Source organism: Pristis pectinata, chromosome 12, assembly GCF_009764475.1.
Source record: "Pristis pectinata isolate sPriPec2 chromosome 12, sPriPec2.1.pri, whole genome shotgun sequence".
Classification (NCBI taxonomy): domain Eukaryota; kingdom Metazoa; phylum Chordata; class Chondrichthyes; order Rhinopristiformes; family Pristidae; genus Pristis; species Pristis pectinata.
In genome coordinates, this window is record NC_067416.1 from 52,788,940 (window position 1) to 52,802,426 (window position 13,487).

At 50.3% G+C, this 13,487-nt stretch overlaps 1 protein-coding gene and 3 pseudogenes across 3 annotated transcripts in view; 3 read left to right on the forward strand and 1 right to left on the reverse strand.

Moving 5' to 3' along the window:
- The window catches only part of LOC127576550 (zinc finger protein 420-like), a 163,290-nt gene extending 157,928 nt beyond the window's left edge, over nucleotides 1–5,362 (forward strand). For 2 of the 3 annotated variants that reach the window (XM_052027089.1, XM_052027088.1), the window contains exons 2-3: nucleotides 1,372–1,462; nucleotides 1,981–5,362. In XM_052027089.1, the coding sequence (XP_051883049.1) occupies nucleotides 2,053–3,603 (1,551 nt within the window). In that variant the 5' untranslated portion in view covers nucleotides 1,372–1,462; nucleotides 1,981–2,052 and the 3' untranslated portion in view covers nucleotides 3,604–5,362. Of the gene's footprint in view, nucleotides 1–1,371 lie in introns of all 3 variants that reach the window. The other variant, XM_052027087.1, reaches the window with a different exon arrangement.
- The window catches only part of LOC127576415 (zinc finger protein 850-like), a 244,464-nt pseudogene that overhangs the window by 157,932 nt on the left and 73,045 nt on the right, over nucleotides 1–13,487 (forward strand).
- Nucleotides 1–13,487, forward strand: part of LOC127576414 (zinc finger protein 585A-like) — a 204,422-nt pseudogene that overhangs the window by 157,928 nt on the left and 33,007 nt on the right.
- Nucleotides 1–13,487, reverse strand: part of LOC127576853 (zinc finger protein 271-like) — a 312,902-nt pseudogene that overhangs the window by 100,940 nt on the left and 198,475 nt on the right.

Here is a 13,487-nt window from a genome sequence, read left to right on the forward strand (position 1 = left end):
AGCTCGGCCCAAGGTGGACTCCAGGCCCCGGCTGGTGAATGACTGTTTTGCTGGGCCAGTTTCTGGAGCCGTGGGGATTGTGGGTATAAATGTGGCCATTGATTCTGCTGCAAAGAGCACTTTGCCTTTGCTCTGCAGGCAGTCTGGAAACACAGATGAGCAAACTGAGATTGGGACGGGTCTCCAGACACTGCTGATGTCCACATCATTGTAGGTAACAGCTAGAGTTGGGACTGAGGTCAAAAAAGAAACTAAGTCCAACTCCCAGTGAATAAAAAAAACGTGTTGTGAAAGTAATTTACCGCTGTGGCGAAATTGTGTCAGTTAACACTGTGTTGAAGAAACAAAAATCCTTGTCACTTATCGTTATTTTACAACTCAATGATGTTCAATGTCCTCTGCTGCTGTCTCCTTTTGCTACTGAGAATATGTTCTATTTGGTCTGGATGTAGAATGGTATCTAACACTTCTATTCTGGAATATTAAGTGGCAAATAACATTTGCATCACAAAACTGCCACACAATGACAATCTCCAACAAGTGAGTCTAATCATCTACCCTTCACGTTCAATGATCCTGAGGGCACGTACCACCAGGCTCAAGGACAGCTTCTATCGCACGGTGATAAGACTACTGAACGGTTCCCTTGTATAATGAGACGGACTCTGACCTCAGGATCTGTCTTGTGACCTTGCACCTTATTGTCTACCTGCACTGCACTTTCTCTGTAGCTGTGACACTTTACTCTGTACTGTTATTGTTTTTACTTGTACTACCTCAATGCACTCTGTACTAACTCAATGTAACTGCACTGTGTAATGAATTGACCTGTACGATCGGTATGCAAGACACGTTTTTCACTGTACCTTAGTACAAGTGACAATAATAAGCCAACACCAATACAATCGCCAAGTCCAACACCACAAAGGCCCAAACATTGACTGTCCATTTCCCTCCATAGATGCTGCCTGACCCACTTTGACTTCCTCCAGCTCCCTTATGTATTGCTTCAGATTTCCAGCATCTGCAGTCTCTTGTGTCTCCATGAACAGAAAGAGGGAATGTTTTGGGTTTGATACCCCTTTTAACAGTGAAAGACAGAAAACACATTGAATTTCAGTGGCAGAGTAGGTGAGGGAGGCAACGGGTAGAACAAAGGGAAGTGGCAGAAATGGCCCATTCTGATTATAGATGGAAAGACAACCAGAGATTTTGATGCCAGTCTGGATGCTGCAATGTTCCCAGATGGAAGATGACTTTGTTCCTCAAGCTTGTGTTTGTCATTATTATAACAGCACGCTACAGAGACTAAAATCTCAGCTGAAATACTGTCCTGTACCTATTGATGACTTTTGTAAATTTCTTTTACAGGATCCAACAAGCAGAGGATTTGTTTATGGGAATCTCAAACACAACATCGGCAAATTCATACAGGAGCGGCCATTCACCTGCTCAACATGTGGTAAGGGATTCGCTCAGTTATCCAGCCTGATTACGCACCAGCGAGTTCATGCCGGGGAAAGGCCATTCTCCTGCTCGGAGTGCGGGAAAGGCTTTTCTCAGTCGTCCCACTTGCTGATGCACCAGAGAGTTCACACCGGGGAGAGGCAGTTCATCTGCTAAACATGTGGGAAGGGATTCACTCAGTCGTCTGACCTGCTGATACACCAGCGAGTTCACACTGGGGAGAAGCTGTAAACCTGCTCCGAGTGTGGGAAGGGATTTACTCATTCGTCCCGTTTGTTGACACACCAGCGAGTGATCGACGTGCAGGAAGGGATTCATTGATTCATTGAATTTGTTGTAACACCAGAGTGTTCACACCGGGGAGAGGCCGTACACCTGCTCAAAGTGTGGGAGGGACTCACTCAGTTATTAAACCTGATAATGCACCACAGAGTTCACACTGCAGAGAGGCCGTACACCTGCTTCGAGTGCAGGAAGGGATTCACATGTTCGTCCTATTTTCTGACACACCAGTGAATTCACACCGGGGAGAGGCCGTTCATCTGCTCGACGTGCGGGAAGGGATTCACTCAATTCTACGACTTGATGTCACAACAGCGAGTTCACACTGGGGAGAGGCCATACACCTGCTCCGAGTGCGGGAAGGGATTCACTCAGTCATCCCAATTGCTGACACACCAGCGAGTTCACACTGGGGAGAGGCCATTCATCTGCTCGACGTGCGGGAAGGGATTCCGTAAGTCATCTGGCTTGATGACACACCAGCGAGTTCACACTAGGGAGAGGCCCTTTGCCTGCCCTACATGTGGGAAGGGATGCACTACGTCATCCAATCTCGTGAAGCACCAGCGAGTTCACACTGGGGAGAGGCCGTACACCTGCTCTGAGTGCGGGAAGGGATTCACTCAGTCGTCTCATCTGCTGATACACCAGCGAGTTCACACTGGGGAGAGACCGTTCACCTGCTCAACATGTGGGAAAGGATTCACTCAGTTAACCAACCTGAAAATGCATCAGCGGGTTCACACCGGGGAGAGGCCATTCTCCTGCTCAACATGTGGGAAAGGATTCACTCAGTTATCCAACCTGATGACGCACCAGCGAGTTCACACCGGGGAGAAGCCGTACACCTGCTCCGAGTGCGGGAAGGGATTCACTGAGTTATCCAGCCTGATGATACACCAGCGAGTTCACACTGGGGAGAGGCCGTACACCTGCTCGGAGTGCGGGAAGGGATTCAGTCATTCGTCCAATTTGTTGACACATCAGCGGGTTCACAACCGGGAGAGGCCGTACACTTGCTCCGAGTGCGGGAAGGGATTCACTCAGTCGTCCCAATTGCTGACACACCAGAGAGTTCACACCGGGGAGAGGCCGTTCATCTGCTCGACGTGCGGGAAGGGATTCCGACTGTCAAACGACTTGATGACACACCAGCAAGTTCACACTAGGGAGAGGCCCTTTGCCTGCCCTACATGTGGGAAGGGATGTACTACGTCATCCAGTCTGGTGATACACCAGCGAGTTCACACTGGAGAGAGACCATTCACCTGCTCAACATGTGGGAAAGGATTCACTCAGTTAACCAAGCTGAAAGTGCATCAGCGGGTTCACTCCGGGGAGAGGCCATTCTCCTGCTCAATGTGTGGGAAAGAATTCACTCAGTTATCCAACCTGATGACACACCAGCGAGTTCACACTGGGGAGAAGCCGTACAAGTGCTCCGAGTGTGGGAAGAGATTCACTCATTTATCCAGCCTGATGATACACCAGCGAGTTCACACTGGGGAGAGGCCGTACACCTGCTCCGAGTGCGGGAAGGGATTCACTCATTCATCCCCTTTGTTGACGCACCAGAGAGTTCACTCCGGGGAGAGGCCATACACCTGCTCCGAGTGCGGGAAGGGATTCACTCATTCGGCCCCTTTGTTGAGACACCAGCGAGTTCACACTCAGGAGAAGCCGTTCTCCTGCTCCGAGTGCGGGAAGGGATTTACTGTGTTATCTAACCTGATGACTCACCAGAGAGTTCACACCGGGGAGAAGCTGTACACCTGCTCTGAGTGTGGGAAAGGATTCACTCAGTCGTCACATTTGCTGAGGCACCAGCGAGTTCACACTGCGGAGAAAGATTAAACATGCTGCCAGCTCAATATACAACCATCACTGCTACTGAAATCTAGCGCAAATTCACAAGTGTTGCAGGTGTTCACGTGGGTCGGATTCTGTCGACGCTGCTGATCTCGCCCAGGATTGAACCCTGGTCATTGGGCACAGTTGATTTTCTTTTGTAATCTCTTTCAGTGAGTTAGAGTTCAATTTTCTGGATCTCTGTTTAAAATAAAGCAGTTCTGTTTGTAACACTTCATCTAAGGCCCTTCCTCTCTCTGCAATGCACACAATGAACAGTAGAAAGAGAGGCCATTCAGCCCATCTGGTGCCTTCCAGTGTTTCTGCTCCACACCAGCCTCCTTCCATCTCACCCAGTATGAATATTCAGAGGAATAGAGAGATGCAGCACAGAAATGGGCCCTTTGACTCACTGTCTGCACTGATTATTGACCAGTCATTTACTCTGATCCTACATTAATATATTTTTAAAATTCTGCCCACATTTGCATTGACCACACCCTGCTTCACCCCCACCACCAGCAGATTCTACTAATCACCCACACATTAGGGACAATTTACAGGACTTTAATAACCTTTCAGCCCGCACCTCTTGGGACGTGGGAGGAAACCCTCACAGTAGAGTGTTCTGGGGGCAGCCCGCAAGTATCGCCATGCTTCTGGCGCCAACGGAGCACGCCCACAACTTCCTAACCCGTACCTGTTTGGAATGTGGGAGGAAACCGGAGCACCTGGAAGAAACCCACGCAGACACACGGGGAGAACGTACAAACGCCTTACAGACAGTGGCAGGTCTTTAACTGTAATAGCGATACGTTAACTACTGTGCTGAAGGGTCTCGACCCGAACCATCAGCTCCCCATCTCCCTCCACAGAAGCTGCCTGACCTGCTGAGTCCTCCAGCAGTTTGACTTGTGCTCTCGGTTGCAGCATCTGCAGTCTTGTCCCTGTGAACCATCAGTAGGTCGGAGCTGCCACCTTGGAGAAGTCTGGACAGAAAGATCGAGGGGAGGTAGCTGGTATAAAGAGGTGAGGGGGAGGGTTGGCAAATGATAGGTGGGTCCTGGTGAGGAGAGGTGATAGGCAGCTAGAACATAGAGCATAGAACACTGCAGCACAGTACAGGCCCTTTGGCCTTCAATGTTGTGCCAATATTTTATCCTGCTCTAATATCTCTGTAATACTTCCCTCCCACATAGCCCTCCATTTCACTCTGTCCTTCATGTGTCTATCTAAGATTCTCTTAAATGTCCCTAATGTATCTCCTGCACAATCTCTGCCGGCAGTGCGTTCCAAGCACCCACCACTCTCTGTGTAAAAAGCTTACCCCTGACATCCCCCTTGTACCTTCCTCCAATCATCCGAAAATTATGTCCCCTCATGTTAGCCAAAGAATTTCGTTGCACCCTGGTGTATGAGACAATAATCTAATTTGAATTTGAATCTGAAATCAGTGGACAAGGTTGGAGGAAGAGCCTGTGAATCTGTGCCTGAGCTGGAAGGACTGTATGTCCCTGGGTTGTGGTGAGGGAGGTGTAGAGACAAGTGTTGCTCCTCCTAACATTGGAGGGCACAGGGAGGGGATGAGTGAACCAAGGAGTCACAGAGATAATGGTCACCTTCTTCCACCTGCCCACCTTCCCCCTCCTCACCGGGTTCCACCTATCACCTACCAGCCCCTGCCTCACTCCTCCACCTCCCCCCCCCCCCCCACCCCTCCCTCAGCTCTGTATACTGGCAATCTCCCTTCCAGTCCTGATGCAGGGTCTCGATATCACGACAACAACCTTTCCCTCAATGTCAACAAAACAAAAGATCTGGTCATTGACTTCAGGAAGGGGGGCGGTGTTCATGCACCTGTCTACATCAATGGTGCTGAGGTCGAGAGGGTTGAGAGCTTCAAGTTCCTGGGAGTGAACATCACCAACAGGCAGTCCAGATCAAATCACGTAGTTGCCACGGCCAAGAAAGCTCACCAGCGCCTCTACTTCCTCAGGAGGCGAAAGAAATTTGGCATGACCCCTTTGACACTCACCAACTTTTATCAATGCACCATAGAAAGCATCCTATCCGGATGTATCACGTCTTCTATCCCACTGTGATAAGACTATTGAACGGTTCCCTGATACGATGAGATGGACTCCGACCTCACAATCTACCTTGTTTTGACCTTGCACCTTATTACACTGCACTTTCTCTGTAACTGTGACGCTTTGTACTGTTATTGTTTTTACCCGTACTATCTCAATGGACTCTGTACTAACCCAATGTAATTGCACTGTGTAATGAATTGATCTGTACGATTGGGATGCAAGACAAGTTTTTCACTGTACCTCGGTATGTGACAATAATAAACCAATACCAACACCCTCCTCCCTCCGCAGATGCTGCCTGACACGCTGATTTCCTCCAGCACTCGGTGTGTGTGGGTTGCTGCAGACCGCAGCATCTGCAGAACCTCTTGTGGCTCCGTTAGACTGCAGTTTCCACTGAGTCTCTGGGCGTGCTGGGAGCGGTGAGGGCGGCCCAAGGGGGTGGGGGGGGGGGTTGCAGGGGGGGCAGTGAGGGCAGTCCAAGGGGAAGTTGCAGGAGGGGGCAGTGAGGGCGGCCCAGTGGGGTTGCAGGGGGGGCAGTGAGGGCGGCCCAAGGGGAGGTTGCAGGAGGGGGCGGTGAGGGCGGCCTGGTGGGGTTGCAGGGGGGGCAGTGAGGGCAGCCCGAGGGGAGGTTGCAGGAGGGGGCGGTGAGGGCGGCCCGGTGGAGTTGCAGGGGGGGCGGTGAGGGCAGCCCGAGGGGAGGTTGCAGGAGGGGGCGGTGAGGGCGGCCCGAGGTTGCAGGGGGGGCGGTGAGGGTGGCCCGAGGGGGTGCTTGCAGGGGGAGCAGCGGCTGCGGAGCCAAAGTGCCCAGAACTGTTCCCTGAACCAGGGAACTCCCCTTTATTGGCTAAGACATGCCCGAGACCATCCTCCTGTCTACACCGAGGGCAGCCCTTGGCTTTGACAGGACATGGGGGATCCTGATCAGTTGGGGAAGTGGGCCTAGGAGCAGCAAATCAACTTCAATAGAGATAAGTGTGAGGTGATGCATTTTGGAAAGTCAAACTGGCACAGGACTTGTACTGAGAATGGCAGGGAGTGTAATAGAACAGAGGGACCTGGGAGTACAAGTGCACAGCTCGTTGAAAGCGGCGTCACAGGTAGACAGGGTGGTGAAAAAGGTGTTTAGCGCGCTGGCCTTCATCAGTCAGGGCACTGAGTACAGGAGCTGGGACATTACATTGCAGTTGTACAAATCGTTGGTGAGGCCGCACTTGGAGCACTGTGTACAGTGTTGGTCACCGTGTTGTAGGAAAGACGTGGCTTAACTGGAAAGAGTGTGGAATAGATTTAGGAGAATGTTGCCAGGACTCGAGGTCCTGAGTTACAGGGAGAGGTTGGCCAGGCTAGGTCTTTATTCCTTGGAACGTAGGAGCATGAGGGGCGACCTTATAGAAATGTTTAACATTATGAGAGGCAGAGATACGGTGGAGGGTAACAGTCTTTTCCCAGGGTGACAATGGCTGACATGAGGGGACATCATTTTAAGGTGATTGGAGGAAGGTACAAGGGGGATGTCAGGGGTAAGTATTTTTACACAGAGAGTGGTGGGTGCGTGGAACAGACTGCCGGCAGAGGTTGTGGGGGCAGATGCATCAGGGACATTTAAGAGTCTCTTAGATAGACACATGAATGATAGGGAAATGGGGGGGGGCGATGTGGGAGGGAAGGGTTCGATGGATCTTAGAGTAGGACAAAATGTCAGCACAACATTGTGGGCCGAAGGGCCTGTACTGTGCTGTATGTTCTATGTAGGGGAATCCAAAACTGGGGGCAGAGCGAGAGGGTAAAGAGTTAAAAGGGACTTGAGGGGCAACTTTTTCACGCAGGGGGTGGTGAGTGTGTGGAACGAGCTGCCAGAGGAAGTGGGTGAGGCAGGTACAACAGCATCATTTAAGAAACACTTGGACAGGTACATGGAGGGGTGGGGCTTAGAGGAATATTGGCCGAATGCAGGAAATTGGGACTGGCTGGGAGGGCACCGTGGTCGGCATGGACTGGTTGGGCCGAAGGGCCTGTATCCGTCCTGTATTGCTCTCTGACATGACAGCAACAAAATTTAACACACTTTACAACAACGGGGCACAGATGGTCATTAAAGAAACAATTGCACTGACTGGGCTTCAGGCATTTACTTCAACGGTGCTTTCACACAACAGCGTCGACTCGTGTGGGCTGCGTACTACAACAACAACCTCCAATAAGGGGGCATTACAACAACTGCAAACACTTCACAGGACATCGGAAGAGTAATCTGCCAAAAACTAGGAATGAAGGGACAAAATGATTATCCACATTGGCACAATCCTACAACTTCTCACATTAATGGGATGATCCAACATCTGGCACTGAACCAGCATCCCAACAATACCCACCATCAGAAGGGCATTGAAATAATCATTGTTAAGTTGGTTTATTATTGCCACACGTACTGAGATGCAGTGAAAAACTTTGATTTGCATGCCATCCATGCAGATCATTTCATTTGTAACAAGAATATTTTAAAATTCATTCCTTGTCCTTTCCTGATTCAACAGCAAGAGGTATTCGCAAATAAAGGAGGCACGTTACACGTGTTAAAGGTTATAAAAATCGACTTTATTAGAATTATATAGTCCACTCATTAACCACTTCACCAAAATACAGAGGGAAGGAATCAATCACTCAATGAATTGATCTACTACAGATGCAAGAGGGAACCCCAGGTGTCCAACAGCCTCTTCTATGTCTCTATCTCTCTCTCTCTCTTGCTCTCGCTCTCTCACTGTCTCTCTCTCTCTCTATCTTTCTCTCTTGCTCTCTTTCTATCTCTCTCGCTCTGTCTCTCTGTCTGTCTCTCTCTCTCCCTCTCTCACAGCACACGGTCGTGACTCCAGCCTAAACCGAGATTCTGATTTGCACAGAGAAGTAGCCCCATTTGAACACCCTCCCTTACCCCGCTACTTTTCCATGGTAACAGGTGGAACCTTCATATCTCTTGGGACCTCTGGCCGAGGCATATAACTTAAAGACATCAGGTTTTGCAGAAAAACATGTTTTTCACTGTTCAGATAACACGTTCCTCTCAAGGCTGAGGACCAGCTCTCCGCTACATTCTCAAAACATTCCCCACATTCCCAGCTCACTCTATTTTGTCTCACACACTTTAGCACAAACTAAGGAGGAATCAAATATGACTTCTGGAAAATTTAACTCTCTCCTTACAAGTTGTTACTTGTGAAGAGATGACTGAGCGTTTGAGTTCTTATCTAAACAAAACATTCCAACTGGATAAGATTATTGGTATTGGTATTGGTTTATTATTGTCACTTGTACCGAGGTACAGTGAAAAACTTGTCTTGCATACCGTTCGTACAGGTCAATTCATTACACAGTGCATTGAGGTCGGACAAGGGTAAAACAATCAGAATGCAGAGTAAAGTGTCACAGTGACAGGGAAGTGCATTGCAGGTGGACAATAAGGTGCAAGGTCATAATAAGGTAGATCGTGAGGTCAGAGTCCATCTCATTGTATAAGGGAACCATTCAATAGTCTTATCACAGTGGGGTAGTAGCTGTCCTTGAGCCTGGTGGGATGTGCCCTCAGGCTCCTGTATCTTCTGCCTGATGGGAGAGGAGAGACGAGAGAATGACCCAGGTGGGTGGGGTCTCTGATTATGCTGGCTGCTTCACCAAGGCAGCGAGAGGTAAAGACAGAGTCCAAGGAGGGGAGGCTGGTGTCTGTGACGTGCTGGGCTGTGTCCACAACCCTCTGCAGTTTCTTGCGATCCCGGGCAGAGCAGTTGCCGTACCAAGCCGTGAAGATTAGTGAAGAAATCAGAACGAAATATCCCACCAATGCTGAGTCTGATGGGGTCCGGCTGCTGGATAATATTAAACGTGCATGGGGTAAGATCCAGAGAATTCCCGAGGGGAAGGGGAAAACTGGATGGACGCCAGCATCCAATCACAATGAAGAATGAGGGAACGTGTTCAGTTACAAGACCAGCACGATGTGGACTGTGAAAAACATAAAGATCAGATGATGAGCAAGTGAAAAAGGAAAAGGAGAACTGTGACAGGTTACACAGTCCGTGGGACAGAGACACGAAAACATCAACAGAGCAAATCTGTGCGTTAACTGAACAAGTGAGAGAACAGAAGCAGAAGTGAGATCGAATGGAAGTGAACTATCGGAAGCTCAGTGGGATGAGGGAGAACGGGACAGAGGGGAGTGGTCACCGCTTCCTCTAATCTGCGTCTGGCCTCCCCTCGGCAGTAGAGGAGGCCGAGGACAGACATGTGGGTGGGGGAATGGGAAGTGGAATTAAAATGGCCGGTCACCGGGAGATCCCGGCTGGGAGGCGGATGGAGTGAGGGTTCTCGACAAAGCGATCCCCTGATCTGTGTCGGGTCTCACCGGTGTAGAGGAGGCTGCACCGGGAGCACCGGATGCAATAAATGACACCGGTGGATTCACAGGTGAAGGACGGCCTCACCTGGAAGGACTGTCTGGGGCCCTGAATGGTGGTGAGGGAGGAGGTGCAGGGGCAGGTGTAGCACTTGGTGCGGTTACAGGGATAAGTGCCGGGAGGGGGATGGGTGAGGAGAGACCAGCTGACAAGAGAGTCACGGATGAACGATCCTTGTGGAGAGAGGGGAAGAGAGGGGAGAGGGGAGGGGTGTGGAGCGGGGAACGGGAGGGGAGGGGTGGGGAGAGGAGAGGGGATAGGGGAAGGCTGCAACGTACTCAGAGGGAAGGGGAGGTGCTGTTGCTCAGGCTGGTGTCGGGCCTCTTTGTAACAGTGCAGGGGGTGGGGGTCGGGTTGGGGGTGGGACGGAGAATTAAAGTGACAGGTAAGCGGGAGCTCAGGGTCATTCCTGCGGACCGAACGCAGGTTCCCCACAGGGCGGTGACCCAACCGGTGTTCGGTTCCTCCGGTGCAGAGGAGGCCGCACTGTGAGCACCCAATGCAGTGAGTGGATTGGAAGAAGTGCAAGTGAATCGTGAATAAGAGGAAAAGGACCTCATGGGATTGAGGGGGTGGGGAGCGGGGATTGAGGGGTGGGGAATTGGGGAGGGGGCAGGAGGAAGGAGGGAGGAGGTGGAGGAGGGGTGGACTGGAGGGGAATGAGGGAGGAGGGGAGGAATGGGGGGAGGGAGCCGGGAAACTGAGGGAGGGGGAATGAGGGGAGAGGGGGGAATGATGTTGGAATGAGGGAGGAGGTGGGAGGGGGAAATGGGGAAGAGGAGGGGGAATGGTGTGGGGAAATGAGGGGGAGGGGATGTACAGGAGGGGGTAATGACGGGTGGGGAGAATAGGGGAGGGGAAATGTTGGAGGAGGAATGAGGGGGAGGGTGTATTGAGGGGGAAGGGGAACGAGGAGGAGAGGGGGAAGGGGCAGTGGGGGAAGTGGGGAGGGGGAATGGGGAGGAGGAATGGGGGACAGGGGCAGGGTTTGGGGGAATGGGGAGGGGTTGAGGACAGAATGAGGGAGGGGGAAGGAGGGAAGGGATGTCCAAATCATTGTAGGTAGCAGCTGCAGTTGGGACTGAGGTCAAAAAAGGGATTAAGTCCAACTCCCAGTGAATAAAAAATACATGTATTGTGAAAGTAATTGACCCATGTGGCTAAATTGTGTCAGTTAACACTGTGTTGAAGAAACAAAAATCCTTGCAACTTATTGTTATTTTACAACTCAACCATGTTCAATGTCCTCTGCTCCTTCTGCTACTGAGAACATGTTCTATTATGTCTGGATATAGAATGGTATCTAACACTTCTATTCTGGAATATTAAGTGGCAAATATCATTTGGACAACAAAACTGCCGCAGAATGACAATCTCCAACAAGTGAGTCTAATCGTCTATCCTTCACGTTCAATGATCCTCAGGGCACGTACCACCAGGCTCAAGGCCAGCTTCAATCCCACCGTGATAAGACTGTTGAATGATACCCTTATTCAATGAGACGGACTCTTATCACACGATCTACATTGTTGTGACCTTGCACCTTATTTTCTACCTGCACTGCTAATTCTCCATAGCAGTGACATTTCACTCTGTACTGTTATTGTTTTTACCTGTACTACCTCAATGCACTCTGTACTAACTCAATGTAACTGCACTGTGTAATGAATTGACCTGTACGATCAGTATGCAAGACACGTTTTTCACTGCACCTCAGTACAAGTGACAATAATAAACCAATACCAATACAGTCGCCAAGTCCAACACCACCAAGACCCAAAACATTGACTGTCCATTTCCCTCCACAGATGCTGCCTGACCCACTTTGAGTTCCTCCAGCTCCCTTATGTATTGCTTCAGATTTCCAGCATCTGCAATCTCTTGTGTCTCCATCTGCAGAAAGAGGGAATGTTTTGGGTTTGATGCCCCTTTTAACAGTGAAAGACAGAAAACACATTGAATTTCAGTGGCAGAGTAGGTGAGGGAGGCAACGGGTAGAACAAAGGGAAGTGGCAGAAATGGCCCATTCTGATTATAGATGGAAAGACAACCAGAGATTTTGATGCCAGTCTGGATGCTGCAATGTTCCCAGATGGAAGATGACGTTGTTCCTCAAGCTTGTGTTTATCATTATTATAACAGCTCGCTACAGAGACTAAAATCTCAGCTGAAATACTGTCCTGTACCTATTGATGGCCTTTGTAAATTTCTTTTACAGGATCCAACAAGCAGAGGATTTGTTTATGGGAATCTCAAACACAACATCAGCAAATTCACACTGGGGAGAGGCCGTTCACCTGCTCTGAGTGTGGGAAGGGAGTCACTCGGTCATTCCAGTTGCTGATGCACCAACAAATTCACAGAGAAGAGGCCGTGTATCTGCACTGAGTGTGGGAAGGGCTTCCTTCAGTCAACCCACCTGCTGACACACCAGCAAGTTCACACTGGGCAGCGACCGTTTTCCTGCTCAACGTGTGGTAAGGGATTGGCTCAGTTATCCAGCCTGATGACGCACCAGCGAGTTCATGCCGGGGAAAGGCCATTGTCCTGCTCGGAGTGTGGGAAGGGCTTTGTTCAGTTACCCCACTTGCAGACGGACCAGCGGGTTCACACTGGAGAGAGGCCGTTCTCCTGCTCTACATGTGGGAAAGGATTCACTCAATTATCCTCCCTGATAACGCATCAGCGAGTTCATACTGGGGAGAGGCCGTTCTCCTGCTCAACGTATGGGAAGGGATTCACTCAGTTATCCAACCTGATAACGCACCAGCGAGTTCATACTGGGGAGAGGCCGTACACCTGCTCCGCATGCGGGAAGGGATTCACTCATTTGTCCCATTTGCTGACGCACCAGCGAGTTCACACTGGGGAGAGGCCGTTCTCCTGCTCAACGTGTGGGAAAGAATTCACTGCGTTATCCAGCCTGATGTACCACTAGCAGGTTCACACTGGGGAGAGGCCGTTCTCCTGCTCAACGTGTGGGAAGGGATTCACTCAGTTATCCAACCTGATAACGCACCAGCGAGTTCACACTGGGGAGAGGTCGTTCACCTGCTCTGAGTGCGGGAAGGGATTCACTCATTCGTCCAATTTGTTGACACACTAGGGAGTTCACACCCAGGAGAGGCCATACACCTGCTCCGAGTGTGGGAAGGGATTCACTCAGTTATGCAAACCGATTACGCATGGTCATCTCAGCTGCTGAAACACCAGCGAGTTCACACTGCAGAGAAAGATTAACTACGTTTTATGCTCAATATACAACCATCACTGCTACTGAAATCTAGCGCATATTCACAAGTGTTGCAGGTGTTCACGGGGGACGGATTCTGTCGACGCTGCTGAT